Source organism: Nothobranchius furzeri, chromosome 11, assembly GCF_043380555.1.
Source record: "Nothobranchius furzeri strain GRZ-AD chromosome 11, NfurGRZ-RIMD1, whole genome shotgun sequence".
Classification (NCBI taxonomy): domain Eukaryota; kingdom Metazoa; phylum Chordata; class Actinopteri; order Cyprinodontiformes; family Nothobranchiidae; genus Nothobranchius; species Nothobranchius furzeri.
The window spans coordinates 48,054,125-48,082,108 of record NC_091751.1 but is presented as its reverse complement, the minus strand read 5'-3'; the positions used below and the strand labels follow the sequence as shown (position 1 = coordinate 48,082,108).

General features: G+C 40.8%; 3 protein-coding genes across 7 annotated transcripts in view; 2 read left to right on the top strand and 1 right to left on the bottom strand.

Annotated features, from left to right (window-relative positions):
- The first annotated feature begins 57 nt into the window (after positions 1 to 57).
- Positions 58 to 3,649, top strand: LOC107383804 (E3 ubiquitin/ISG15 ligase TRIM25). Its single transcript, XM_015956611.3, has 7 exons — positions 58 to 750; positions 2,184 to 2,270; positions 2,341 to 2,574; positions 2,647 to 2,806; positions 2,872 to 2,916; positions 3,004 to 3,054; positions 3,123 to 3,649. Exons 1-7 carry the CDS (start codon positions 178 to 180, stop codon positions 3,647 to 3,649), a joined length of 1,677 nt encoding a protein of 558 aa, XP_015812097.1. The 5' UTR covers positions 58 to 177.
- Positions 3,650 to 3,723: 74 nt separating this feature from the next.
- On the bottom strand, positions 3,724 to 12,142 carry eef1da (eukaryotic translation elongation factor 1 delta a (guanine nucleotide exchange protein)). 4 transcript variants are annotated; one of them, XM_015956612.3, is made up of 9 exons: positions 11,996 to 12,140; positions 10,140 to 10,742; positions 9,237 to 9,363; positions 6,494 to 6,556; positions 5,881 to 5,959; positions 5,643 to 5,737; positions 4,405 to 4,602; positions 4,047 to 4,241; positions 3,724 to 3,808 (listed from the first exon to the last, which is right to left on the bottom strand). In XM_015956612.3, the coding sequence occupies exons 2-9, from the start codon at positions 10,709 to 10,711 to the stop codon at positions 3,770 to 3,772; spliced, it is 1,368 nt and encodes a 455-aa protein (XP_015812098.1). In that variant the 5' UTR covers positions 10,712 to 10,742; positions 11,996 to 12,140; the 3' UTR covers positions 3,724 to 3,769. The 4 variants fall into 4 exon arrangements, with proteins under 4 accessions (XP_015812098.1, XP_015812099.1, XP_054597531.1 ...); XM_015956613.2 differs by lacking the exon at positions 10,140 to 10,742 and having other exon boundaries at positions 11,996 to 12,142; XM_054741556.2 differs by lacking the exon at positions 6,494 to 6,556.
- Positions 12,143 to 17,069: 4,927 nt separating this feature from the next.
- Positions 17,070 to 27,984, top strand: part of LOC107383803 (pituitary adenylate cyclase-activating polypeptide type I receptor) — a 38,398-nt gene continuing 27,483 nt past the window's right edge. Inside the window, exons 1-3 of one of the 2 annotated variants that reach the window (XM_015956610.3) lie at positions 17,070 to 17,741; positions 18,292 to 18,400; positions 27,192 to 27,299. In XM_015956610.3, the coding sequence (XP_015812096.1) occupies positions 17,634 to 17,741; positions 18,292 to 18,400; positions 27,192 to 27,299 (325 nt within the window). In that variant the 5' untranslated portion in view covers positions 17,070 to 17,633. Of the gene's footprint in view, positions 17,742 to 18,291; positions 18,475 to 27,191; positions 27,300 to 27,984 lie in introns of both variants that reach the window. The other variant, XM_054741591.2, reaches the window with a different exon arrangement.

The window sequence follows — 27,984 nt, the reverse complement described above, 5'->3', positions numbered from 1 at the left end:
CTGTGAAGGTCATGGCGCTCACCTGGTGTGTACTCAGCAGAGGTGGGTCTGGGACGGCCTACTTTGTGAGCTTTTCCAAGCTGATAGGGCACCTTCAGACTGAAGCAGGTGTAACCTGAGAAGCTGTCACCTGCGAGCCACGCCCATCACTGTCCTTTTCCAGTTTCAGCTCTTGCGATGGCAACCGCAACGATTTCTGTTGAAGAGGACCAGTTCTGCTGTCCCGTGTGCCTGGAGGTTTTACGGGACCCTGCCACCATCCCCTGTGGTCACAGCTACTGCCTGGACTGCATCGAAGACTACTGGAACACAGCAAAGCAGAGAGACCAGTACAGCTGCCCCCAGTGCAGGCAGGTGTTCAAGCCCAAGCCGCTCCTCAGCAGAAACACAGTTCTGGGCGAGGTGGTGGAAAAGTTCATGAAAAGCGGCGCCCAACACCTGGCCAAAGCAGAGGAAGTGAAGTGCAGCACTTGCAAGGGGGGGAATATCCGAGCTGCTAAGTCCTGCCTTGTGTGCCTGGAGTCCTACTGCGTGGCTCACCTGAGAGCGCATGAAGAGCGCTTTCACAGAAAAGCCCACAAGCTGATCCCAGCCTCGGATCAGCTGAGAGAGAAGCTGTGCCAGCAGCATGATATGTTACTGCGGCTGTACTGCCTCACCGACCAGCAGTGTGTGTGTTCGCTGTGTGTTAAAGAGAGACACCGGGGTCATGACACGGTCCCGGTGGGGGAGGAGAGGGCCGCTCAACATGTGAGTCCATGATTTTAAACTATGAAATGATCAACTAACACCTTTCATACATCATCTTTATGCAAATGCACTTCCTGGAAAGTTGATTTAAAGGGTCCACTCCTCTGTTTTCATGTGTCTACTACAGAAACATTGACCAGTGTTCTGAGATTTTCATCATTTTAAATCTTTGTCCAGTTACACAAAATAAAATAAACTTTACCGTAAGCTTAGCAGATTAAACAAGTTTCCTTTTAGGTCCACATTAATGGAAACATTCAAGGAGTAATTCAAAATATTCCATTATTCGAAGCAGCAACTGTTTCCTGGGAGGTGCTGACCTGATTTTCAGTTTTTTTCCTTTTTGTACCTAAACTAAAACCACGACACTGCAGTTGGACATCAAACGTGTTGCAACAAACCAAAACATCTTTAAAGTTTTGTCATTTGCTTTACGCCCCTGGGCCAGCCAGTAAAATAATTGTTACCTTTTAAAAAGGTGTGCCACAGGGAAAACAGTTACCTGGTAAGCCCCGCCCCTTTGAGTTTAATTAATCCTAATGAGAATATTTGATCATCTCCCTAAGAGGCTACAGTGAAGTAGGGGTAGATCGATCTCTTGCTGATGTTTACAGTTTTTTTAGAGCTCGGCCAATGTTTGTTCTTAGTAAAGCTGATTTTAAAGTCAGGCACATCCTCCAGCTGCCCGACGCTGTTGCAGAATTTAATTTTAATGCATAATCAGTCCTCTAAATTAACTATTTGGGTATCTGACTTTAACACTGAGCAGTGCACGAACTTAAGGTCGAACAGTTCAATTCAGATTCAGACATTTTGTGCACAAACTGATATTAGTGACATTTTGTTGTGAAAATAAGATGGAAAACATCTAGATATCGGCCATAAACCCGTACAACACATCGGCATGTGCAACAGAAAAACCAATATCAGCCAACCTCTGTTAAATGTCAATATTGAATATTGTGGGAAAATTCTTAAATGAGCATTTTACTGATAGTTTTGGGTTAAAAAAAGGCTAAAAAGCATTAAATTTACACATTCAATAACTTTAGTGCATAAAATGTAAATAAGTGTATTTTATACGATTGTCTTCCTGAAGGAGCCATGGTGCAAACTGCAGGAGCTGGCAATCACATGATGCCAATAACATTTTAATTAGTTAAAAGAACTGATAAAAACTTTAGGTAGACCTTTTTCATCTTACTGCGTATAAATATCACATCAGGCCGACTCATTTATGGATGATAATTAAGTAAATGTAAGTTGAAACAGCCAACTTAAGACAAAATGATCCTGCAGAAGTCTTCTGCTCGACGTTCCTGCAGCTGATAAGCCAGGTTTCCAGATGAATTTCAGTCGTTTTGCTGTGAAATCAAAACCGTTCCATTGAGCAGCAGGAGTCTGCCTCCAAGTGAATCCCTCTGTTTTCTTAGAAAAAACTCAAGGAAACCTCTTTGAAGTCTGTGCAGAAGTTAAGGGATACAGAGAAGGAGCTCCGATACGTCATCAGATACATCAAGGTGAGGGATGTGAATGCAGAGCTGCAGAAGTGTGTTCCTCAGAGCAAAGAGGTAACGTTGACCTTCTCAGCACTCCACAGAGGCTGTGGTGGAGGAGAGCGAGAGGATTTTCTCCAAGCTGATCCGATCTATCGAGAAAGAAGGCAGCGAGCTGAAGGAGAAGCTCCGAGTCCAGGAGAGAGTGGTGGTCGGTCAGGCTGAGGAGGTGCTGGAGATGATTCAGAGGGAGATCTCTGAGCTGAAGAAGACTGAGGCCGAGCTGGAAAGGCTGAGTCGCTCAGAGGACCACATCTACTTCCTCCAGGTAGTTAAAACTACAGCTGGGAGAGAGTGGGTGAAGGTGAATGACGTGGCTGTGCTGTTTCTTATTAAACAGAGATCAAAGTGTCTTAAGTTCCCTTCGAGGACCGTGGAGATGCCCAACACTGATGCTCTTACATATCTGATGTATAAGACCATGAGGGACACTCTGTCGGATTTAAACGGCAGCCTGGATGAAACGCTCAGCAGAGACTTCAGCCGAGTGTCTGATAAAGGTAGGTCTACTGTAGCAGCTGAAGACCGTTACGGTCACAAACACTAATGATCCGTTTGTGTTTAGTAAACTCGGTGAAGGAAGGGAGCAACACTTCTGAAAAAACTAAAGGTGAGTTTTATGTAAACAGATGCTCTTAGAGGAATCTTTAGTTTACTTGAAGCTTAAAAATTAATTAGTTCTTTGTATCTGACCCAGGAAAAGACGCAGACCACACGGAACCGAGAACCAGAGCGGACTTTCTACAGTGTGAGTCCAGTCGAAACATTTTAAATCTTTTCTCATAACCTGAAATAATTTGACTTTACACTTTCCAGACTTCAACGATTTGACTCTGGACTCCAATACTGCCAACCCATACCTAAGTTTCTCAGGCGGACGGAGGACGGTGACCACCCGCTACGAGCCACAGCCCTACCCCAACCACCCAGACCGCTTCACCAGCTGGGCCCAGGTGCTGTGCAGAGCTGGGATGGCTGGCCGATGCTACTGGGAGGTGGAGTGGGCTGGAAACGGAGGGGTCTCTGTTGGGATTTGCTACAAAAGCATGAACAGGATTGGAGGAGGGAGCGACTGCAAGCTGGGTCACAACTCCAAATCCTGGAGCCTGGACTGCTCCAACAAATTATGCTTCTTTCAGCACAACAAGGAGAGCGTGAGCATCGCCACGCCCTGCAGCAGCAGGATAGGAGTGTACCTGGACTTCAGGGGTGGGACGTTATCCTTCTACAACGTTTCAGACTCCATGGTTCTGCTTCATAAAGAGAAGATCGCATTCACTCAGCCCGTCTATGCAGGCTTCTGGGTGGGGCTGGGGTCTACGCTGAAGCTCTGCTCACCTTAAATGTGAAACAGAGTCGTGCCTTAATTAAAAATTAGCCTGCACGTTTAAGTAAAATCATGAATCTGAGGCAAATGTTTGTGCTCAAAACTCCGTTTTATTAACCGTAGCAGCAGCAGCAGCTTAGATCTTGTTGAAGGCAGCAACATCAACACTCTGGACCTGCAGAGGAAGAAAACAAGCATGTCAACGGCTTTAATCTGAAATCATTCCACATCTTGAAGCTTTGTTCAGTGGTTTTAAACAATAAAGATTTTGACTAGACAAGAGTTATGTTTAAACAAAAACAAGTTGAGACCTCTCACACACAGTGTGGGACAAAATCTAACGGAAATCGCGTTTTGACCTGACAGAATAATTCAGGTTCACAGCAGCCGTCTGCTTTAAAGACGTAACCTACAAAGTCCTCAAACTTGGTGATCTCCTCCTCCAGGATATCTGTGCCAACTTTGTCGTCCTCGACCACACAGTTGATCTGCAGCTTCTTGATTCCATAGCCGACCGGAACCAGCTTCGAGGCGCCCCACAAGAGCCCGTCCATCTGCACCGAGCGCACACACTCCTCCAGTTTTGCCATATCCGTCTCGTCATCCCACTAAGGAGCCGAGGAAAGAAAGAAAGCCAGTTTCAGAACACTGGCTGGTGGCGTTTTATAATCTCTTCTACAGTTTTGCAGACATTGATCATTTGTCCATTAACACAAAAGTTAAGTTACATAAAGTTGAACCACAACTGTGACAGCTCAGAAGTGTGCGTACAGGTTTGACGTCCAGCAGGATGGAGGACTTGGCAATGACGGCAGGTTTCTTGGCTTTCTTGGCTGCATAAGCCTCCAGGCGCTCCTGCTTGAGGCATTCTGCTTCCTCATCTTCTTCATCACTACCAAATAAGTCGATGTCATCGTCATCATTTTCCACCTTCACCTGTTTGGCTGGAGCCGACTGGACTGGTGCAGCCTGGTCATTAAAGATAGGAAAACTGCTCAAAAACAACTTACTGAAAGAAATGTGTGAATATTCACATATTTATAGAAAAATAAGAATAAATTAAAACTATTGGCTGTAAAGAAGCCATTTTCCAGTATAATATTACTGACCTAAGGAGCCACAGCTGCAAATATAATCCCTCACAAAGTTATTACTTTACACCAAAAGATGGTGGAGATGTGTAACTTTAATCTGAGAAACACTTTGGGGTGTTTCTATCGAAATCTTTGGAGTTTATAGAGTTTGTAAACCGCCTCCTACCGGGAGACTCCTGACTGAGGAGAGGAGACGAGCGGAGCTCACAGCGGGCATCTCTTAGAGGAAACATTTACAGTGCTGACTGATAATGGCTGACTCTGATTCTCAAGAGTAATGATCATCCTCTGATGAAGATATTCCCTCGTCCAGTGAGAAAGACAACGATGCTTGTTTGTGACAAGGTGGGCGTAGAAAGGATGGTAGAAACATTACTAATCATGACAGCGGGAATGTAAAGAGTAAATAAAAACAAAAGCTGTAAATAGGGTCAGATGCAGTAGAAGTGAAACAAAGTAGAAGATTATTCCACATATTCCAGCCATCTGGTCCACATAAAGAGCTTTCCTTGCATCAAATCATTTTTACATACCAGGGAAGGTCGACCTAGAAGACATATTTGGCTCTAAAGCATTTCTCTTGAGTGAGGGCAATATAAATATAAAAATATTAAAATAAAAAAATAACTGTATGTGTGCATATAAACAACTAAAAATATAATGAACATTTCAAAACAACGTAAAAATAAGAAGCAACATTTGTAAAAATGATGCATTCCAATGTGGTAGTCTGATGACATAATATGCTAATTAGATGTGTGAATTTTCTCCCAACACAACCTTCTGAAGGATTGTCTCATTTACAGCTAACCTTCATCTCCAACCATTTTCAAGCTACAACCTTTTGAAATAATCATATCAGAATAGAATATTTTCTTGAAAGAAATCTGGAACGGTTCATTTCTGATAACTCACCTTGGCACACGGGACAGCAGCTGGTGCAGGGGACTTCTCCAGGACACCCACTCTGGTCTCCAGCTTCTGCAGCGCTGCCCTCATGTCCTCCACCACTGCAAACAAACAGTATTACACTATAAAGCTGCTGAGGACACACACACACACACACCCTCCTGATTGCTTGTTTGGTGATAATAATTCTCTGTCATCTCCATCAGGAAGCAAAGGTTTAGATGAGGATTAAAAACAAACCAACCTTTGTGCAGAGTCTGGTTCTCCAGCTCCAAGCTCTTCATGCGTGACACCAGCTCCTGGTCTCCTGAGTGGGAGGAGGACTGCAGGGAGAGGAGGAACTCCATAAGGATTCAGGAAAGTACAAACTTAGCAACACACACATTCAGACCCACTCTACATCACAGAAAGTGAGATGAGAGACAAAGCCATGCAGACCAACACACACATCCACACACTAAAGTTTAAACTGAATTTCACCCCCAAAATGTTAAAAATTCCTAACTCGAGAAGCTGTACCTAAACTCGGGTGGACCGGTAGTCTTGGGTTCAGAGCTGCATTGTCTAAGTTTAGAGAATAAATCCAGGTGGAAGTTGTTTTTGTGAATCGGCCAACACTTACAACACCTTTCTGGAACTCTTCTCATTTCTACAAAACGTGCTTTCTGGCTCACGCCGACATGCACCGAACAGAAACCAAACCAGTCTTCACAAGCTTCCACACACATCCCAACTCAAGGAGTTATCGGTTAATCTTCCCAGATGTTTGTGGATGGGAGGCTAAAGTCCAGCATCATGCAGGAGCAATCCGAATCTCAGTCATGCAGCATTCCAGACCCATGCATGGAGAAACTTACGTTCCTGTGCTGCCGTTTGTGTTGGCGCCCTTTGGCTGGTGGCTGCTGCTGGGCCGCTTTTACCTTAAAATATTAACTGTAAATATCAGACGGGAAAGAGGGAACTAGACAACACCCATGTAATACATACTATTGAGCCTTTTATGATAAGAGTCTGACATCTCAGCCTTCATTTGTTTCACCTCAAACTTTTAGCTGCAGCACAGTCTCTTTACATTATGCTAAACAGGGGTGGGTGATATGGCAAAAAAAAAAAAAAAAAAAAAAAAAAATTAAGATTTTGTTTTTGCAAACTCACAATCACAATTTTATCCATTTTGCCAATTCAGATGTTTTAGAAGTAATTTACCAGTAAATACAGACATTTTAAAGCATACATATTTACAGAAAATAAGACTAAATATCAGAATCCCAAAAAATCTTAAACTCCCATCCATCCTTCCACAGTCGAGATACACGTCTCAAATATCTCACAGGCACTTTTTAAATTACATATTTATAATAAATGTTAAATAATTTAAATTCTGTTCAGAGACCGCTCATGTCTCATCATCCACAACATTACCAGTAATTATTTCTTTTCTAGAGAAATAAAAATCATATTAAGTGAAACTCACGATGCATCCTTATCTCATGCATCTGCTACTCAGGATTTCACTCCCGCTACTTGGGCCTCACGGCTCTCCAACGCAGTTTCGTGACTACGCGGGGGCGTGGTTTGGCTCATCCCTCTACACAGATGGGATAAGCGACTCCAGGCGGCAGCTACAGTGAAAAAGTTCGCTAAATCAAAAACAAACGTCCCCAAAAATATAAGAGACAAAGTCAAATGCAAAGTTTAAAACAGAACACTGACCCAGAAGTCTCCTGATCGAGCAGACGCGTGAGAATACACGCAACGACCATTTAGAGATGACGCAAGCTAGCGACTAATGCTAGTGGCTAGCCGCTATATTCGAGTATGGTGTTGGTGCGCTTCTTCAAATATTCATAATCATTTATGTCTGCATCTTAATACATCAATTATTAGATTATTTTCCTCAGTTCTGCCGAGCACCCCAGATAAACTGCTGCCTTAAGCTTGCTCTGATTGGTTCATCGGTGTGCCTGTCATGCTAACAGAAGCAGACTAGCAAATGGCATGACTCGGCTGAGAGGAATATAAAAACAAATAAATAAATAAAACACTCCAGAATAAGGGCACAGATGGGTGATAGAATGCAAACAGATGTTTCTACAATCTCCGATCTTTGATAGATGTCATCACTTTACAATCCTTAGCGGTCATCAGATTGCACGGCTCTAATTTGGTGATGGTGGCACGGGAGTTAAATGCTTGCCTTGTAATTGGAAGGTTGCAGGTTCGAGCCCCACTCAGTCTGTCACTGTCATGGTGTCCTTGAGCAAGACACCTAACCCACCTTGCCTACTGGTGGTGTTAGGAGGGACCAGTGGCGCCTGAGTACGGCAGACGCGCCTCAGTCAGTGTGCATTCAATCCCAGATACACACTTCCTTCTAGGACAGGGGCGCCAAATCCTGGTCCTGAAGGTCGCTATCCAGCATGTTTTAGCCATTTACCTGCTCCAAAACATCTGATCACTGCTCAACAGAAACCTGTTAATCACCAGCTGATTAAAACCAGGTGTGTTAGAGCCGTGAAATGACTCAGATGTGCTGGATCGTGGTCCTCCTGGTTTGGACACCCCCGTTCTTGGACGTGGCGGTTGTTGAACTGATAAGTTTGTTGTAGCTTAATAAAAGGCGGCCTTTTCTGATAAGGAATCATATCAGTTGATTTTCAAATACAAACTCAGAACTTTTTCCCCACTTGAAGGGTTATCAAATAGATTATTCAAATAATCAATATAAGACTCGATAGAACATCCAAATATTCCATAGGAGCAGACCTAATTATGAGACTCTGTTTCAAAGCCAGGAATGAAAATCAGGTCTACAGAACAGCCGAACTCTGATGTTTTATTGAGACTTAAAATTTTCTTTAGAATAGTCAAAATAGTTTTAAAGTATTTACTAAAAACCAAAAATAAACAATGATTACAAATGATGAATCTGGGCTTCCTCAGATACTTGCTGCCAAACTAGTTTTGGCATCTTCTGTAGCTCTTATCAGTTGTCTTTTGATGCAGTTTCTGAAGTGTGTGTGTGTGTGTTTGTGTGTGTGCGTGTGTGTGTGGGAGGTGGAATTCTAGCTATTAATAAAACTTTAATAATACCGCTAAACTCAACACTATCCATGATATTAGTTCATTTATGTACTCTTTATTGTACCGATTTGATTAAAATTATAAATAGTAACAAAAATGCGTAACAAAGTTGTTGTACAAATGACAAGCTTTGTAAAAGGTGACAAGCTAAAACCCCTACAGCTGCAACTGCCTGTAACGTTTATAATTAAGTGGAAACCCGTTATCACCTGTGACGGAGCAGCTACCAGGTCTGGACGGGAGCTGGGTTCTGCTGCTGCAGTCTGAGGCGATGTGACAAGCCATGGCAGCTGCCAGACCACCTGACCCTTCGCTACAACGAGCCACTTCTAAATCGAGAGCTCTAACGAACACGGAGACAGCTGCTCCGAGCGGTGACAGACGATGATGCAACTACTGCCCAAAGCTACAGGGCAGCAAGTCGAGCTGTGCAGCCTCTTAGCTCACTGAAAACTCCAACCCATCACAAATTGGTCTCAAATCCTCATTTTAGCACATTTAAAGTGAAAGGCCTACCTGTTGCTGCTGCTGAGGGGCAGGGCCACTGGCTCCCTCATAGAAACGCCTCTCTGCATCATCGTAGCACTGTTTGTCAAACCAGATGTTCTCTGTGGCAAGGCACTGCAGTCCGCTCATGTTGGTCCTAAGAAAAGAAATGCCGTTTAAGTACTCCAAAATACTGAATATTTGCAGTTTAGAGTCACAACAAGGGCTTACTTGTTACAACCAGCACAATCAGTGACAGGCAGCAACTAAACAGCTTTTTTAGATGAAGGTAGCATGCAAGCATGCATGTGGCAGCATGCAGCCACACGCAGACTAGTTAGTGAAATGGGGGAAAGATGGAACTGAAAAATATTTTGATGTACTTTATTAATAACCCAAAAACCAAAGAGGGCTATAATAGCCTTTAAAATAAACACTTCCCCTTCCATTCATCTGCTAATTGTTACTGAAGCAGACAGACACACACACACACACACACACACACACACACACACACACACACACACACACACACACACACACACACACACACACACACACACACACACACACACACACACACACACACACACACACACACACACACACACACACACACACACACACACACACACCTCAATGTTGCCTCGTCTGCAAAGTCTGGATTACAGAACACAAGGCTGGTCGCTCCCGGCCAACACTCGGAAAAAAGACTAACTATTCATAAACAGATCAGAAGTACAGACCTTTCTGATAAAACACACGGCACATCGTGCTTCACTAATGGTGTAACAACCAGCCTCCCTCTTCTTTAAAGTTTAAGCACACATTTGCATAAATGAAACAATTCTGCAGACAGAACAAAAACAGCTGTTAAATAAGCAGAACACACAAATGGCGTCGCTCTCATTCCCCACGCGAGAGGCATCATACTTGTCCCATTTGGGCCTGTTTTCTGTCTCAGAGTGGCCTCTCTTTCTTGGGTGTGTGCCCTTGTTGCCTTTGCCCCCCTGCTCTGTCTCAGAAGAGGTTCGATCTCTGCCTCTACCCATGTGACGGTGAGGTGTGCCGGAGACTTTCACAGTCGTCACGACGGGCCCCTGATCCTGGATGCGTCTGGAGTGGAAGGTCAAACCTCCTCTTGTGCTGGGGCTTCGAGGAGAGGAGGACTGTGGTCCGATGCCATTAGAAGCAAGCCCACGCAGGTAGTGGCCCTCTGCCTGCTCGTAGGAGCTGCGGTTGACCCACACCGCCTCGGCCTGCATGCCCCGGAGAACAGGACTTTGACCATAGGAGCCACTTGCCTCTACAGATGAACTCAGTCGCTCCTCTTCAGCCCCAGAGCTCTCAGACTGGGACAAATGTGATCGACGCCGCAGTCTCCCAAACTGGACGTTGTCACCACTGATGATCCCCCTCTCTAGAGTGGGAACATTTCCTTGCCCAAAGCATCCAGCTGGGATGGCATTCTGCGGGACATCTCTCTGTTGACGATTTGGATCCATTTCTTTGTTATACGGGTGTCTTCTCTAACAACTTGGGTTACAAAAGACAGAAAAAGTAGAAGCTAGGGATATTTCAGATGGAACGTGGTGAAGCATGCTGGTTAAAGGCATCAGAGAAAGCTTGAAAAATGGCTGAGATCAGGTGTCAAAGCTGACTGATCACAAGGCTGAAGTATTTAGTCATTTCTCTTTAAAAGATGGGGTTTCAGGGCAAGCTTTAGCAGGATGATTAAAAAAATGTTTCAGGAATAGGCAGAAAATGTACCACGACAAAGAAATGAGTCGAAATCTACATTGTGTTTGCAGAGTTTCTGCAGTAATAATTTTGCACTTGGTATAAAAACAGTTGCAGGGGTTTAAGTTCTCTGCAGCTGCTGACATCCAGTAAAAAACAAAAATCACTTGATGCATTAAATATGACAATGCACTCCTTTTTTAAATACATTTTGCATGATAGCTAAGGTAGCAGGCATCATGCCTTAGTTGTAAATATTTCATTTATTCAAGGCACTTTACACCTTTCCCAGATGTTTATAACAAATAAAAACTATTGATAAATGTTTCTCACAGCAGCACTGATTCAGCGTACAAAAAATTAGAAATTTATATATATATATAAATTCCTATTTTATGAATGAAAATCAAGCTGAAAGGGTGAATCCATTAGCTAGATGCCAGTTGTAAACCGAACCCCTCTTAAAAGTAGACAAATATTCAGCTTTTTGAATCATTTTGTAAACTTTGTTTTGTTGCAGGTTATCTGATTACAGATCCTTCACTCTTTAGTCTTCACTAAATTATAGAAACATTTTTTAAAAATTGTTCATACCTTTTCTGCACTTGTGTATTAAAACATTTTCCTGCCAACAAGCGGATGCGAACACAAGCTAAACATAAACATTCACCTTTATTAAGACAAGAATGATACTAATAAAAAACAAAAAAATGAGTTAGTATAAAAGATACGTTTAAAGATGAACACTTTACGAAAGGAGGGGCAGGAAACTAAAAGTGTACATAAACATTTAGGAGAAACGTGTATAAATTGAATATAATACCAATATCAAACCAAGCAAAAGGAACGAATGCAAATACAGGACTGTCCGTTAAAAACCAGCTACATCTCATCTGTCGCCTCCTAGCTAAACTTTTTTGACAGCCCCACCAACTTGTTGCTGCCCACGTGGCGCTAAGAAACTGAAAAGCCTGACAACTTTTACTTGAATAAACAACACTCTTTGTAATGTGTTATATGCCATCAAAATTCTACTTTACCGCACTTACTTATAGTTTATTCGACGTTTTATGACTTCGTGATTGTCCGACTGCGTGGTGCCACAGCTGTAATCCGACTGTAGAAGAGAACTGGCATTATCGGACACCCGCTATTATTCCTCGGCAGAGGGGAGGAGATGTTAGCCGTTTCACTGTTTTCCTGTTACAATTTAAGATTCATGTTACATTATCTGTATAAAATGTTATAATATTTCATAAAATTAAAAGTTTTGTAAAAATAATCATCTAAACAAAGGGATGTGTGTTGAGCTTTAAGCCTCGAGAGTAATGGTATGATCCATTTAAGCAAAAAAACGTCATTTCCCATCATGCTCTGGAACAAGCACAGTGGCTGCCGCATAGTTCACTTGCCAGCTTGTCGATGGCTTGTCCTCAGGCACAATTTGGTCCTTTTGCCTTGCTTCTTTACATTAAATCTTTAAAACATAATACAGTAATATTATACTCTAAAAATAATAACATTTAATTATATAAAGCATAAAACAGTAATATTATACACCAAAATAATAACATTTAATTATATAAAACATAAAACAATAATATTATACACCAAAATAATAACATTTAATTATATAAAACATAAAACAATAACATTTTACTCTAAAAATAACATTTCATGATATATAACATAAAACAGTAACATTATACTCCAAAAATAATATATAATGATATAAAACAGTAATATTATACTCCAAAAATAATAACGTTTATATAAAACAGTAATATTATACTCCAAAATAATAACATTTAATGATATTAAACATAAAATTGTGGTATTGTACTCCAAAAATAATAACATAAAACACTGATATTATACTACAAAAATAATAACATTTAATGAAAGTTTGTCTTATTTCTGAAAGCATTTTCCCCTTTGAATACAGTATTTTGTCAAATTATTTAAAAGTTTAGCATTTTTATCTGAAAAGATTATCATAAACAAGCAGTTCTGGTTGTGCAATGTGTGTTTAACCAAAATGCACACTTTTGTATTTTGTAAGTGAAAGTTTGTAACAGTCACCAATTTATTGTTTTTTTTTTCTTCTTCTGTGTTTTCTCTTCATATTGGACATATTTCTTGTCAGACCGGTACAATGCCTGCATCACTGCAGACACAGCACCAATTTGCATATCAATCTCCTGCTCCATCTTTCCCTTGAACTTCTATGAATAACCAGACTCCTCCACTTGAGGCAGGACCTTGTCCCAGACCTGGAGCAGGCATTCTACCCTTTTCTGATTCAAGACCATGGTTTCAGATTCTTAAAATTTCCCTCCTGGAGAGTGTTTGAATATCCGTCCTCATCAAGAATTGTGGCATGAACTGCAAAGGTTTAATATTTCAGTTCAGACTTGGAGTGTGAGTAGAGAATAACCCAGATCACACTAATGTGTTCTTGTTCGACCTGTAAGTCCAAGTGGACACGATGACCTGACAACATCCTGCTTCTCTGGGTTGTTCATTCTAAAATAAGCTGAAGCTTGTTAAGCATAATCACAATTCAGCTCTTCTACTTTTTGAGATGAGCTCTTGAACATCTAGTGATCCATTTGTGTGAATTATCAAAACGTTGCACAAAGGTTGAGTCCTACATCCATGTTCTTGGAATGTAATCTGTAGGGAAAGGTTTGGTGTTTTTAGCTCTGTCCTGATCAAATCTCCCACTAGGAAACCAAGTGATTTGCCCCATTTGTAAATTGCTCAGAACAAACCACCTCTTGAGTTAAAAGCCATTCTTCAGTCATCCACTGTTGGCTGCTTTTAACTGCTGCATGCTCAGCGTGGGAAATCAAAGGAAAAGCACAGTTTAAAACACATCAAGGTTTCAAATAATGACAAGAAACACTTTTATGTCCCGATTGAATTTAATTTAAAGTCTACATGACTTTAAATGCACATTTTAATTCTGCTTAGCAATTGGTTGTTAATCAAAAAACACAATTGTTGACATCTATAGGAACCAACCTCAAATCTGATGATAAAAATAGTAGAAGAAGGTTCAAACTCATCATTGATTTGATCATGTATGGTCAAATTCTGGAGAATATTAACTCTAAATCAACGGTTGCTTAGTCAATCTTTGAAAAAAAAAAACTGTTATTTAAACTTTAAGCTAGAGCTTTAACATTGATCTCAATGATAGTTGGGTTTGAAATGACCAGCTTTATTTTTGACACCACTCTGCAGCCCTCTGCTGGCCTAATAGTATCTGTTTTTGTTGTTGTTGGTATTTTAACAGTTTTGTGGAGCGGTAGGTGCTTTGGGGGTGCTCTTTACCTGCTTTATGGCTGTTAGCTGCAATGCTAGCGGTTAGCATTTTCAGTTCGTTGGTCATCAATAAAAAGCACAAGATGAAGAAAAGGAAGAAGTTTGCTTTTTTGTTAGCGTTGCAGACTCGCAGCAGAGCCTAGAAGTAAAAGTAAGAGAATAATGTAATTAGAGGTGAAGCAAAGAACTAAAACCGGAGTACACATAGGCACGGCCTGCAGTAGTTTGAGGGAACTAAAGGAGCCTACAAAATCACAGACTGATGATGACCTGGCTTTGTTGCTACTGGAATTGTAAGTAATATTTTTTGTCTAAAAATGTGGATCTTTTTACTTTGTGGTTTGTATTCATTTTAGTTGAGTGTTAGCTTGTTGTTAGCAGTAGCTGCAGCAGTTTTTTTTTACAAGAGTTGTGATCCCACTTTTAACCTGTAGGGCAAAGGAGCAGGAAACTGCCCAGCATTACTTTAAAATGGTAAATGGCCTGTATTTGTAAAGTGTTTTCTTAGGGTTCTACAACTCCCCAAGGCGCTTCACAACACAATCAGCCATTCACCCATTCACACTCTGATGCGGATGAGCTACAGTGTAGCCACAGCTGCCCTGGGGGCGCACTGACAAATGATAACTTACCATAAAACTGTAACTTGAATTTGCAAAATTTTTTTATTTTGTTTTTATATATATTTATCCCTTCCCAGGGGCTCTCAGTCTTCTATTTGTCGAGTGTGTTGGAGTACTTAAGCCTCGAGTGAGGCCATAAAAAACCAGAAATAATAAAAGCAACTCTTCATTCAGGTAATTTAAAGAGCTCTAATACAGCAAAAGACAGAATTCAGACAAGAATCAAGATGGAAAATGGTGAAGATCAAAGTCTTTTCTCCTTTCTTTGTTATGTTTTCATTATGAAAACTAATCACAGACCAGGTGGTTTAACACACTAAACCTAAGGAACCAGGAAAACAAAATCACAGTAAATCAGTCTATTAGGCTTTGTGGCAGGTGCCCAGTTTTAACGCAGTTGAAACACAAATTTGTTTCTTTTATATTCGTTGAAAAAATTGGGAAATATCATGAATAAATTTGAGTATCAGAATGTTCTGATTAGACAGAATAAATTGGTCTCAAACGGTGGAACCATAATTACATTTGAGCTGCCCCAGATTTATCCATGATGTTATTTACTATGACTTTCTACTCATGAACAGTGCAGTAATTTGTAGCTTGTGAAGCATTCACAGTGCTCCCTTATGGATTATTTTGCTTTTATTATTTTTTATCACACCTACATGTGTAAAATGTGTGATTATAAAAAGCCCTTGAAGATTATATTTTATGTTTATGTCTGCTAAGCACATAAACAAACATAAACAAACATTATATTTATGAGTTTTTCATGGGGAAAACCTTATCCGAACCAACCTGGCCCCATGTGATATTCCCTCCATTAAATCATAAATAAATTATAATTTACCATATTTGGAAACCTGAGTTCAGTTTCACTTGCCATAGCCATGCGGATTACTGCAATATTTATAGAATAATAAAATAATTTGTCTCCTATCAAAAAAGCCAAAGAGGTACATAGTCATTGTTTACGATCTGTGAGCCCATGTGGTTTCCAAGTCTGTGCCAGCTGATGCTGCAGTACCAACATTTGTAATTTGGCACCGGTTGCAGTAGCGTTTTGCAAAGATCCAAAGCCAGTAACAGGAGCGACCCCTAAGAAGTCACAGCATCCTTTTGTTTGACTTGATATCAGGTTGGGTAAGAGGGCGCTAGACTGATGTTTTTAGGCAGAATTTAGAGTTTTCAAAGAAATGCATCAAAATGCAAAAATAATCACTACATGTGTACATCACTTTTAAACCCTCATTTATGCAAGTTATCAGCAAAAACTGTTGATTTTTGTGTTTCTTGCTCTTTAATGTTGAGCTAATGGTGAGCTAACAACGCTGTTTAAAATTTTACCCCCCCCCCCCCCCCCATGTTATGTTTATGTATTTAGCAGACGCTTTTGTCCAAAGCGACTTACAAGTGATAAACGACATTTTGCCCTTGAGGCTAACAACAATAGTAACAACAACAAATTGACCATGTCCTGTCCGACTGTAAAGCAACCAGCATCCATGCCAGAGGCCCGGGAGATAATAATGTTAAGTCCCTAGGCCCGCCTGCAGCCGCCCACTCCAGGGCAGGCCAAGCTCAGAACTCATGAGCTAACAATGCTAACGGTGAATTAGAAAAAAGTTTTCTTTAAAAATGTCTCAAGCTAATTTTCAATTACTAACATTACAGTGAAATGTATTTATCTATTATCAACTTACTCGACTTTGCTTGTCATCTATAATCTTCTGGTGCTGATCCGCAACAGCCATGAAACTCATCAACAGAAGTGAGAAAGTCACTTGTTTTTTTTTTTTATTTTTTATTACATGGACTGCAGTACCCACATTTGACCACAGGATGTCATTCTTACTTCATGCTCCTTTAAACTTAATCCAAAAGCTAATAATTATTTTTAAGGTGTGTATTCCCTTACATCTGGAGGAAAACAACATTATGCAAAGAATCAAACACGGTGGTAGTAGGGTTATGGTCTGGGCAGCTTTGGAGTTTCAGGACCCGAATGCTTTTCTGTATTTCATGGATTCATTCATTTCTATTTTCTACCAGAAAACCTGAAAGAATGTCTGACCTTTAACCTTAAACAGGTCGTTCATACTGGAAAACTGATTAATGGAGCAAATACACTGCAGAATCGTGTATGAGTTAATAAAATTACCTCCCCTTAAACACTTAATTTTGCCTTTAAAACCCTGTGGCCAAAATGCATTACCTCTCACACATTTATATGAATTTATTGTAATGAATATTTGATGCTTTCTTTTATAACTGAGTTCAGTATCAATTTCTGCTGGAAGCCTTTACGACTGTTGCCAGTTGCTGACAGTCACTGCAAACAATCTGTGACTTGAAATGAGGCCATTGGCTGTTTTCTGAGGCGTCCTCGTTGTCTGTGAATGGAGCTCCTCTCAGCTGATTGTACAGAGAGAGAGAGAGAGAGAGAGAGAGAGAGAGAGAGAGAGAGAGAGAGAGAGAGAGAGAGAGAGAGAGAGAGAGAGAGAGAGAGAGAGAGAGAGAGAGAGAGAGAGAGAGAGAGAGAGAGAGAGAGAGAGAGGGGGGGGGAGAGAAAGGGGGTGCAGATGTGCTGCTGCAGCGCTCCTCTCACTCAACTTTGAAGCTCACAGGAAAGAAACAGGGATCCGTCTATTTTAGGATGATAGGCTGTATTTTTACGTAAAGAAGGAGAAGGTGCAGAGAAGCAAGTCTGGATTTGTGCTCACTTCTGTCTCTGATGAAGGGTTTAAAGAAAAGCATGGAAATTTGCTCTCAGGGGCTGAAGGGGCATCACGAGAAAGTCCTCCTCATCTTCGTTTGTCTCCAGCTGTGGTCCAAGCCGATGGTGAGTGGCTTGCTTTTATTCCTGTTGGAGAAACTTAATGCTAATTGGCTTTTCTATATTGGCACACTGAAACTAATTAAATCATGGAGCAAGCTCCTTAATTCCCAAAGACATCTGGGCGTTAATGCTGTTAACCCTTTTGTCTGGTGTACTCCTAGATCTCCTAGGGCATGCAATACACTCAGACAGCCTGTGACCTCCTTATGCTGCCGGCTCCGTTAATTAGCAGGTTTCCATCCACATCCATTCATCAATCAGAGGTGACAACAGCAGGATAAACACGAGGTCTCTCAAGCACAGATGTTGTTTTCCAGTGTGACTTTGCACTGACATGCTGGATCATCCTCATTTATTTGCAATTTTGTTGCACAAACATCAACTCAAGTTGAGTTATAATATATAAATTTCCTCATAAGCAAGTTTGCTGGTGACCTTTTTTGGAGAGATTTCCATCGGCGCTCCCTTTTACGCGTCAGTCAAAGAAACGCACTGGCTCGTGGCGCGCAAGCCTGCATCGCTGTAGATAACAAGAGCTGGGTCTTATTTTCAGGGTGAAGCAATCCATCCGGACTGCGCCATCATTTCTCAGCACCTGAGGGCTCGGGAGATTTGCAGCCAGATGAGGAGAAGCGAGGCGCAGAACCAGACCCAACTCAGCGGTGGGTTCCTGATGCTGCTGTGTTGAGATTCCTCTCAGGAGGAGAGATAAACCTGATGCTTTTATCAATAGAAGGTAAAAAAATGCAAGACAGAGGTCACTTAGAACTTGAGGGTTGATCAGTTGAAATTGCAGCCATGATGTTGGGTGGAAAGTGTCAGGACTTCCAAACCTAACTAAAGTTCAGCAGATGTTATAAATAATCTGAAAATTGTGGATGACACGTTCAAATTATCTGTCCAAAATAAAAATGCCTCAAAATAACTAAAAAGATGATTGACATCAGCATTTTTTCATTTGATTTATGCTTGAAAAGATAAATCCACTTTCAAGTCACTGTGGTTTGATTGAAATGTGATTAAGGCGTGCGGATTATTTGCAGCCAAAAAGAAAATAACTGGTGTTTGGTGTGTTTTGTAAATAAAGCCGAAATATTTAGAAAAAATAAGGACTCAGTCTTTTTATTATGACCCTTTGAGCTCTAAATCTAATTAATATCTTGGTCTGTTTAGTATTTACTGCACAAATTAAAATAGAGAAATAAAATTCTGTCTATTGGGTTTGAAGGATTGATTTAAGATTAACGTTCAGAAATGTAGCTGTTGACAGCACCATATGGAAAAAATGATGTCCTCATTAGGATATTTCCCTGATATCCAAGGGCAGATTGGGCTTAAAATCTTACAAAGACCTGTAAAAAATTAATAATAAAACAATTCTATTTGATTTTTATGGGACAATTGCATCTATTATTTATTTTAAAAAATAAATGTGTGTTTGTGGTACAGATATTAGAACACCTGCAGCTTTAGTTTAAAGGACTTTGTCAATCATCTAAAAAGAAGTTTGCAACAATTTACTGGATACTTAAATAATCCCAGTAATCAGGGATGAGAACATTTGATCTAAGTCAACAAAAAGGTCACATTATTCAATTTTAGAGAGACAGCTGCAAGAAAACCATAATCATGGAGTCTTTTATCCCTGAAATGCCCAAGATGGTCTCTGTTGAGTGCTGCATCTCTTATTCTGGATTAAGAGACTCTGAGTCTGGACATGAACCTGAAAATGGCTGCCCACTGATACCCCTCATGGTAAAATATGAGGGTTTCTGCTAAAAAAATACTAATTTTATTATATATATATATGTAATTTATTTTTTATATATTTTTTGATGATACAGTATATAAAGAGTACCGTGGTGCCAGAAAGCACCTTTGTTGTTTTTCTGAGGCAACATTTCAAATGCACTCCAATATATCTTCCTCGTTAGAGGTCAAATCTTCAGATGAATTGACCATAACTGAGGAGTTTTAACATCTACTAAAGGCGTGGCTAAATGAAAAAATAATTTTCATCATCGTTTCTCGTTATCATCGGTCACTGTGAGTTTTTCATGCAGGCTGAACATGAAAATAGTCTCCTACACCTATTTCCTGCATCAGCTTATGATAGAAAATGGACGGTGAAACTCTAGGATTAGAAAAGCCTGACAGATCTACGTCACACTGTCACTTAACATTCATGGACTCTCCCATCTTGACTCACAACGGGGAAGGCTGGTGTTGGTTTAGCATCCTGGAAACAGCAGAGAACGTCTCTGCTAGTAGAAGCTAACTGTTAGCATTAGCAACTTCACCACACAGCAGAACTGCTTCAGGCTGGAGATATTTATGGAAATAAAACTTCAACGTTGCAAAGCAAACAGCGTCAATGGTAAAGTCGAGTTGCTGTTAGCCAATCAGAGACGAAATGTCCAAATATCAGGATATAAGAGTCAAAAACCTGCCGTCTGACGCTACGTTCTCCTGACTTCTACATCCTCAAACAGGCACATCCAAGCTTTTGGCCCCACAGTATGACTTACAAGGCACTTCTAATGTACTGATGAGTAAAGGTGAACCACACCTTCAATAACACTTATCAGAAAAAGTGTGATGATGCTCATGATGAGCTTGCTCAAATGTTACATTCTGAGTTTATTATCATCAAACACCTCACACGTCCACTCTGAAACTTGCTCTCTCGCTGGCGTCTGCTGGGGCCTCACCTGCTTGTCCTCCTAATCAGACTAAATTAATTTTATGATGAACTACTCAACCTGGCATGTCCCAGTGGGATTAAAAAAAAGCAGGACTTTTTTTTATCAGGAAGTGCTGCAGCGGGACAGCACACGATCAGCTCCCCTGTGGGAATGTACAAAATTTAACATTTCCAATCTAATTTGATCTTAATTAGAGCTGAAGTTGCTCAACACTTGGGTGCAACAATGTCAGCCACGGCCCATTACGCTGATGAATGATGAGTTGCATTGGGAATGTCGCTGAGTCAGTGTGCTCTCTACTGTCCAGGTAATGTGTTACCTGGTGGTAATTGACCCAAACAGGTAAAAAGCGTCATTACATATTTATTTGTAAACTAATTTTAAAAATGTACTGAGTGAAATTTATTTTCAGACAATTTAACAAAAAAAATCCCTTGATTTCTTCTTTATGTTGCAAAATCTGGGACAAAAGGAGCATTCTTTATATTTATTTCATGATTTAAAACCCAAAACAACTCAGTTGCACACCTGAATTCCTTTTGAACTACCTCTGAGAAGCAGGATGAATGTACACAGCATGATAAACCCATCCTGCTCCTCCATCAGTGGCGCTCCAGAAATCCCCGGTCTGCGCTCAAAGTCATTTCATACGTCTCTGTTAATCCAAAATGAGGTGACATTCAAGTGGCAAAGTGCACAGCTTCCCCTTACAGCTGTCTGTTCATCACAGCCAGAAAACAGAGCCCTGCTCAGTGGAGGGGGGAACTTAGGAGCGAAAAGATGTGTTTGAAGAGAACGATCCTTATTCTGAACTCTGACATTTTGATGCAGCTCAAATTTCCTTCAATCGGTGATTAAACACAAAAATGTCGTTCCCGTTGAAACAGTGACTTTCTAAAATTGATGGTTTTCACTCTCTTGGCTCAGTCACGTGAACGGCGGAGAATGAATGCTTTTCATGGATCGTGCAATTGTGCCTTTGAGACTAAAATTGAATTCTTTTCACAATGAAATCGTTGCAGTTTTCATATCACTCACTGTTTGTGTGACTCAAACAGAGAAGATCAAATGTCTTGAAGTGGGAACTCCCTGAGGGGAAATTTCACCACCTCACAAATGAACTTGAACTTAGAGGGAATCTAATCTGAAAGAGAAATCCTGCGTTTTTTTCAGTTATGCACAAATCAGGATGAGTTCTGAGAGGTTTCGTCTGTGTACACTGTTAATTTTACAGCCACCTACCAGACGACCAGGACTGAGAAAAGACTGAGAAATCAAAATCAAGAATGAGCAAGATCGGGACCAGGATTTCCTAAAAATACATTTAAATGTGGAAAAACTATTTGACTTAATAGGCCATAAATGTGTGTATCAAGTTAAAAATGTAATTATATTATGGTATTTCATGTGTTAGTCAATCATGACTAATGACCTGCTAGGCTGTACAGCTGTTTCATCTGGACCCACTAGCAACAAAATGTGCAAAACTGTCAAGAAATTAGACTCAAATTTGTATTCAGTTTGCAAAAATATTATTTTTAACTGTTTACATTAAAGGTGTGGTTCACTTGTTTAATCAATACATTTGCAGTGGTCTCTGATAGGAATGAATGCCTTGCAAGTCGTACTCGGGGGTAGAAAAGTCTGCTGCAGCAGAGAGTAGCGGAACACGGCAGGATTTAGAGTCTTGTTTCTTGATATTTGGACATCTTGCTTCAGACTGGATAACCACTGACTTGCAAAGTGAATGTTTTATCTCCACAAATAAAATAATCTGGAGGAGCTTCTGCCGTGTGGTGGAGTCGCTAATGCTAATGCTTAGCTTCTGCTATCCGAGGCGTTCTCTGCATAGGCGTCATTTTAACCGGGGACGCCGGGGACATGTCCCCGGCAAAATTTGTGATTGGCAGCTGTGTCCCCCCCACTTTCAAAAACGCCTGCTGATGAGGATTTTTGTTTTACCAGCTCAGATCTTATTCAGGGGTCGGCAACCTATTCCCATCAAAGAGCCATTATTACCCGTTTCCCACAGTAATTCTGGACGGACCTTAATAAGCAGTGACTTAAGTGAAGCAGGCAGGTCGCGCTAGAAAATTTCGTTTAAAAAGACGTCATAAATGTTTTCCCCCGTCATTTTTATTTATAAAATATGAAGTAAAAACTCACAGTTTAATTTTCATTCATTTGTCATTAATATGTAGTCTACACCCGTGCGTTAAGTGGACCATCTTCCAGTAAACGCACAGCATCCAGCCCACCTCTCCAAATGCGTAAAATGTGCGTCAGCCGCTAGTTAGGCACGCCGCGCGCACCATCAGCTGATCAGCCCAGACAAGAGCAGAGTAAATAGAGAAAGAATAGAGGATAATTGTGTCTGGATGTGGATGGAGATTACATTTTACAACAGCCTGATCATCATTTAAATACGTAAACCATCACCTGTCTTCTAGTCCACGCTATCAGCATTATTTTAATTGGTGTGTGTGTGTGTGTGTGTGTGTGTGTTTTCCACTTCAAACACTGGTCTAACCAACCAGACCAGCGTGTCCAGTAACATATTAATGTTACAATTAAACAGTTTCCCTTCATGTAGGCTAGGAACATTTCACCTGCCGTGGCCCGACCGCTTCTGCTCCACATAAACTTTGTGCGTGATCAAATGTCTCTACGCATCATGCGTCTCCATATTAGAGACGGGAACAAGCGCTGTTCAGCCAAAGTTTCATAATTTCATAAAAAGAACATTTTTCCAAGTGACACATCCCTCAGAGAGACCGGGTTTCCAGACTGTTTCAGTGGGAGGAAATCATCGCATGCACCGTGGTTCTGCGCTGCGAACCCCTCAGATCTTCAGCTCACTGTCCACCGTGGGCGCTCCGAGCCACGCTGAACCAGTATAAAGCTCTGATGTTCTGATGGGAATATTTTACCTCCGCGATGTGCGTCAACGATTAAAATGTCAGCTCATCCATGCTCATCAGTGTGCGTAGGGGTGATTATTTCAAACCAAGCAACATCCTTGAGTTCATCTGTCAAAATAAAAAGTCAAATGGAAATATCTGTAACCTGCCGTTTAACTGTTTTGCCTTCTTGTGAAGATTGTTGCAAAGAGAAACAATTAAACTTGATTAACCCCAGAGCCATCCAGAGCGCATGTGGGAAGGTTCCTCCCACTGAAGCGAGTGTTTTCCAAACCCGGTCTCTCAGAGAGACTTGTCACTTAGAAAATGTTCCCTGATGATGAAACTTTGGCTGAATAGCGCTTGTTCCTGTCTCCAATGTGGCGACGCATCCAGGAGCCTGTCTGAGGAGAATCCCAGAATCTCACATCCTCTTCAGCTCATAAAGCGCCTATGATTACGCACAAGCGTGACGCGTCAACCCGGTCTCACAGTAAGACCGGGTTGGACCTGTTCAGGTTTACAAAGACAATCTTCACATGTAGAATTGGCATACAGATGTAAAATTAATGCAGTAAAATATAAAGCATTTTATTTAAATATCCATTCATTATTTTACAAACACAGAGAGCCGGATGGAAGAGCCGCATGCGGCTCCAGAGCCGCCGACCCCTGTGCTAGCCTACTTTATTGTCCCCAGCAATTTTTAAACCCCACTCAAGTGTATGGTTATTGTCCCCAGCAATTCTGAAAACAAACTGACACCCTTGGTTCTCTGCCATTTCTCGGATGCAGAACCAACAACAACCTCCCCGTCATGACACAGGACATGTGAGGTCATCAATGTTAAGTGACAGTGATGCAGATCTGTCAGGCTTTTCAGGATTTTAAAATCCTCGATTTTCACCGTCTATCAGAACATGGGCGTAATTTGGGGGGGGGGGGGGGGGGGGGGACAGGGGGGACATGTCCCCCCACTTTTTCCAAAGTCAAGTTTTGACCCCTGCACTTTTTGCCATCCAAAAACAATATTACACTATATTAAATTGACACTGGTTGAGCTCTAGGACCTAGCGGAAAGCAACCGTTTGTGTTGAAGCCGGTTTCCCATTAGAACATAAAGATAGCCCCCCCCCCCCCCCCCCCCCCGTGTCCCCCCCACTTCTAAAGTGAAAATTACGTCCTTGTATCAGAAGCTAGTGCAGGATATAGGTGTAGGAGACTGTTTTCATGTTCAGCCTGCACGATTCAGTGAAGTACATCTTTAATGTGATCTTTTATACCGATTTTTGTATTTGAGAAAAACTATCAGATAAACTTGAATATTATAAAATTAGTATTTTGGTCTAAAATATATTAAAAAAAAAGGTTCAGCAGATCCTCACTAACTTCCTGTTTCCCTGAAGACAGAGGAGAGTAAAAAAAAGGATGAATTCTAACTTTTTTTTCACGTTAGGCACCAAAATATTACAAAAATCTAAAATGACTTTTTGAGGCAAAAGCATCTTTGGGTGTTCTTTGAAAACACCCACCTCCAGTGTTTGCTATGTAAGCCCACACACTGTCAGTGTGTTAAAACACAACATAGTTCCAGTTCATGCTGTCAGTGTGCACCAGCTCCCAGCTAAACATACTTTTTTATCCAGTTTGCACCTCGTATTTAACCAGCGGCTAAATAAACACTGAATTTTAATTAATTCATTGTAGGAAATGACTTTGGTTTCACACCTAAAGTTTACTAACCAGCTCTTTTCTGTAACACTGAACAAAAAACAACAGAAAGTCTTTTCAAGAGCCTTCTTTTCTTTACTTTTTAATTTTGTGACAAAACTTTTAATCAGTCTGCACCGAGAAACAACCAACATCTTAACAATCCCCGGTACCAATTTGGTCCACGTTATGGATAGGACCATTATTTACTCAGATGTTAAACTAGAAACTTCTAATATGTCCTTTATTTTCCAAAAATTTGTTCACTGCGCTAAGCGTCTTATCGTCTTATGGGATTTTTCTCCTCACAACAAGATACGCTTCAAAGGAAGACTGTTAGAAAACACCGGAATTTTCTCTGGATGCAATTAGTTCTGGCTTAGAGTGAATAAAACACACAACAGAGAGGATACTTAGTTTTTAATATAATTAGACCGTTCAGCGTGAGAAAAAAAAAAAAAAAAAAAAACCAACCAAACAAACAGATTTTTACAGCATTTTTGTAAAAGTAAAAACTCAATTGGCTTATAGTACACTACTTTTCCGCTAAGCTCCTTATTGTTGTCCTGGAGCTGCGGTTACAGTTATATGTCACCAGATAATTAATGGCTTTTTCAAAACAAAAAGGCCATAAATTGTGCAGATTTTAGTCTTTGCATTTCATACTTTTCTAGATGAAAAAAGCTTTCAGGTCAATCGTTCAACACAAAAGATATTAGATGTCTGAGTCATCTCCTACTCCCCAAGACCAGATCTTTGATGAATTAACTAAACAACTTTCAACTAAAATGCAACGTTAGGCTCGCTTAAGGATGTTCATCACTAAAATAGTGGCTCATTTAAATAAAAGAAGCACAAATATGTTTGCTAATCACTCAGAAAAATGACATTTTAAAAGCATTTGACTGATTTGCCCATTTCTGTTTTGTTGGATCCAATAAAAACTGTAGAATTGAGTTTAAGGAATTCACGATTGCAGGCTTTAGTTGTTGACACTCAATAATCACTGAGGTTTTTTGGCTCAGTCATGGAGGTGGTTCCATGTTTGAAATGACAGATTGGCAGATGGGTAATGGTGAATTTGCTGGTGGCAGTGTGGTTACCACCTGCAGCTTTAAATCCCAACAGGTAGCAAACATCCTGAGCAAACAGTCTCACAAAAGTTCACCCGAGCAACCTTTTCAGTCCAGAAATATCCGTCTGAGTCAGCCTGACGGTGACAGAGAAGATGCTGAGATGAATAATCCAGGGCTTGTTAGAACAATAACACTCCAGCTCCTTTATGTCGGACTGGGAAATGGTTGCTTTATTGTGAGAAACAGAAGGATGGGAGAAGATACCCTTTGTACAAATATATAAAAGGTTTAAAATCTGCTTTTCTGATCTATTATAGCAATTCAATGTGCTTTCCAGTAGCAAGAACATAAAACATTAAAATCAATGTGACAACAGAAAACAGCAGATTTTAAAATCTAATTTAAAACACACAAATAAAATGAGAGGTAAGAGTGAAATAAAAAGGAAAAGTTAAAGGGTGAGCAGTTGCAATGCAGAAGGTGCAGCACAAGAGCCAATCATTCAAAGGCTGATGAATACATGAAAATTTTTGATTACATTTTGATTTAAGTCACTAGAGTTGGGGCACATTTCAGGTCATGAGGAAGCCGATTCCATCTGTGAGCAGCATAGCAGCTAAAAGCCGCTTCACCCTGTTTGGTTCTGACCCGGGGTTCTACCAGCTGGCTACTTCCTAAAGATCTCAGAACCCTGCTGGGCATATATACCTGAAGGAGATCCGACATGTTTGTTGGCCCTATACCAGTGAGTGATTTATAAACTAGTAGAAGCACTTTGAAATCAACTCCGCGGTTTACTGTTAACAAGTGTAGAGATTTGAGAACAGGAGTGATGTGCTAGATTCTCACTTCTGAGGAACGTTTTCAGCTCCTTGTTGAGTCTAAGAATCAGGCCATCTCTGCAGGCTAAGGAGGTTTGATAATGTGTACCTGATAAAGTGATCAGTGAAGGTAGATTTCTGCATTGGGTGAGAATCAGTTTCAGGTTCTTGAACTTCGATGTCAGTATTTACTGATCATAACTGGCAGAAGTTAATGCTCTTGATCTTTCTGTCTTCACAGGATGTAAAACTGAGTGGGATGACATTGGCTGTTGGCTGAGGGCTGAAGTTGGGCAGGTGGTGAACTTATCCTGCTCTGAAGTCTTTCAGCATTTCTCCAGTAATCAAGGTTGGTTCCTGTCAAAACCTCAGCCTCATCAAAGCCTAAAACACCCCAATAATCCCATCCATGGAGTTTTAAAAATGCATAAGATCGCATTCAAATTCTGTTTTCAGTCCCAGCACTGCTAAATTTAATTATCTGTAACATAACCAGGGCTCTAATGTGAACCGAAGGCATGGAAGGGGAATCGCCACATGAATAATTCATGCATGTTTGTTGGCAAGAATGTGGACATGCCCTGGGATGTTTCTGGCAGAAGAACTCAGCTCCAAAACGTGTCTTTGTGGTTCATGATCTGACAGCTTCAGCTTCTCCTCTTCATCAACAAAGCGTAGAGGACACAGTTACATAATTATGAGATGTGAAGTTCATGTAGAGTCATATTGTGAGACAGTATTCACATTTTAATAAGTATTACACAACTAAATAGCCCATTTTGCACATGGGAATCACAGTTATGAAATCATTGGTCTCTGCTCGTTATGATATAGTCTCTATGCGGTAAGGTCAGGATCATTAGGGGTAATGTTCTTTTCTCTTTTATGTAGATAAATACTTTGAATTGCAGATGTGATGCGGTTCTCAGTATTTGGACTCCCGCTGCTTTTTGTTTCGCTGAAGGAGAATGAAGAAACATCTCTCCTGCCACGCAGATTTCTGTCTTTGTTCACACAGACTCCCAACAGCCCAG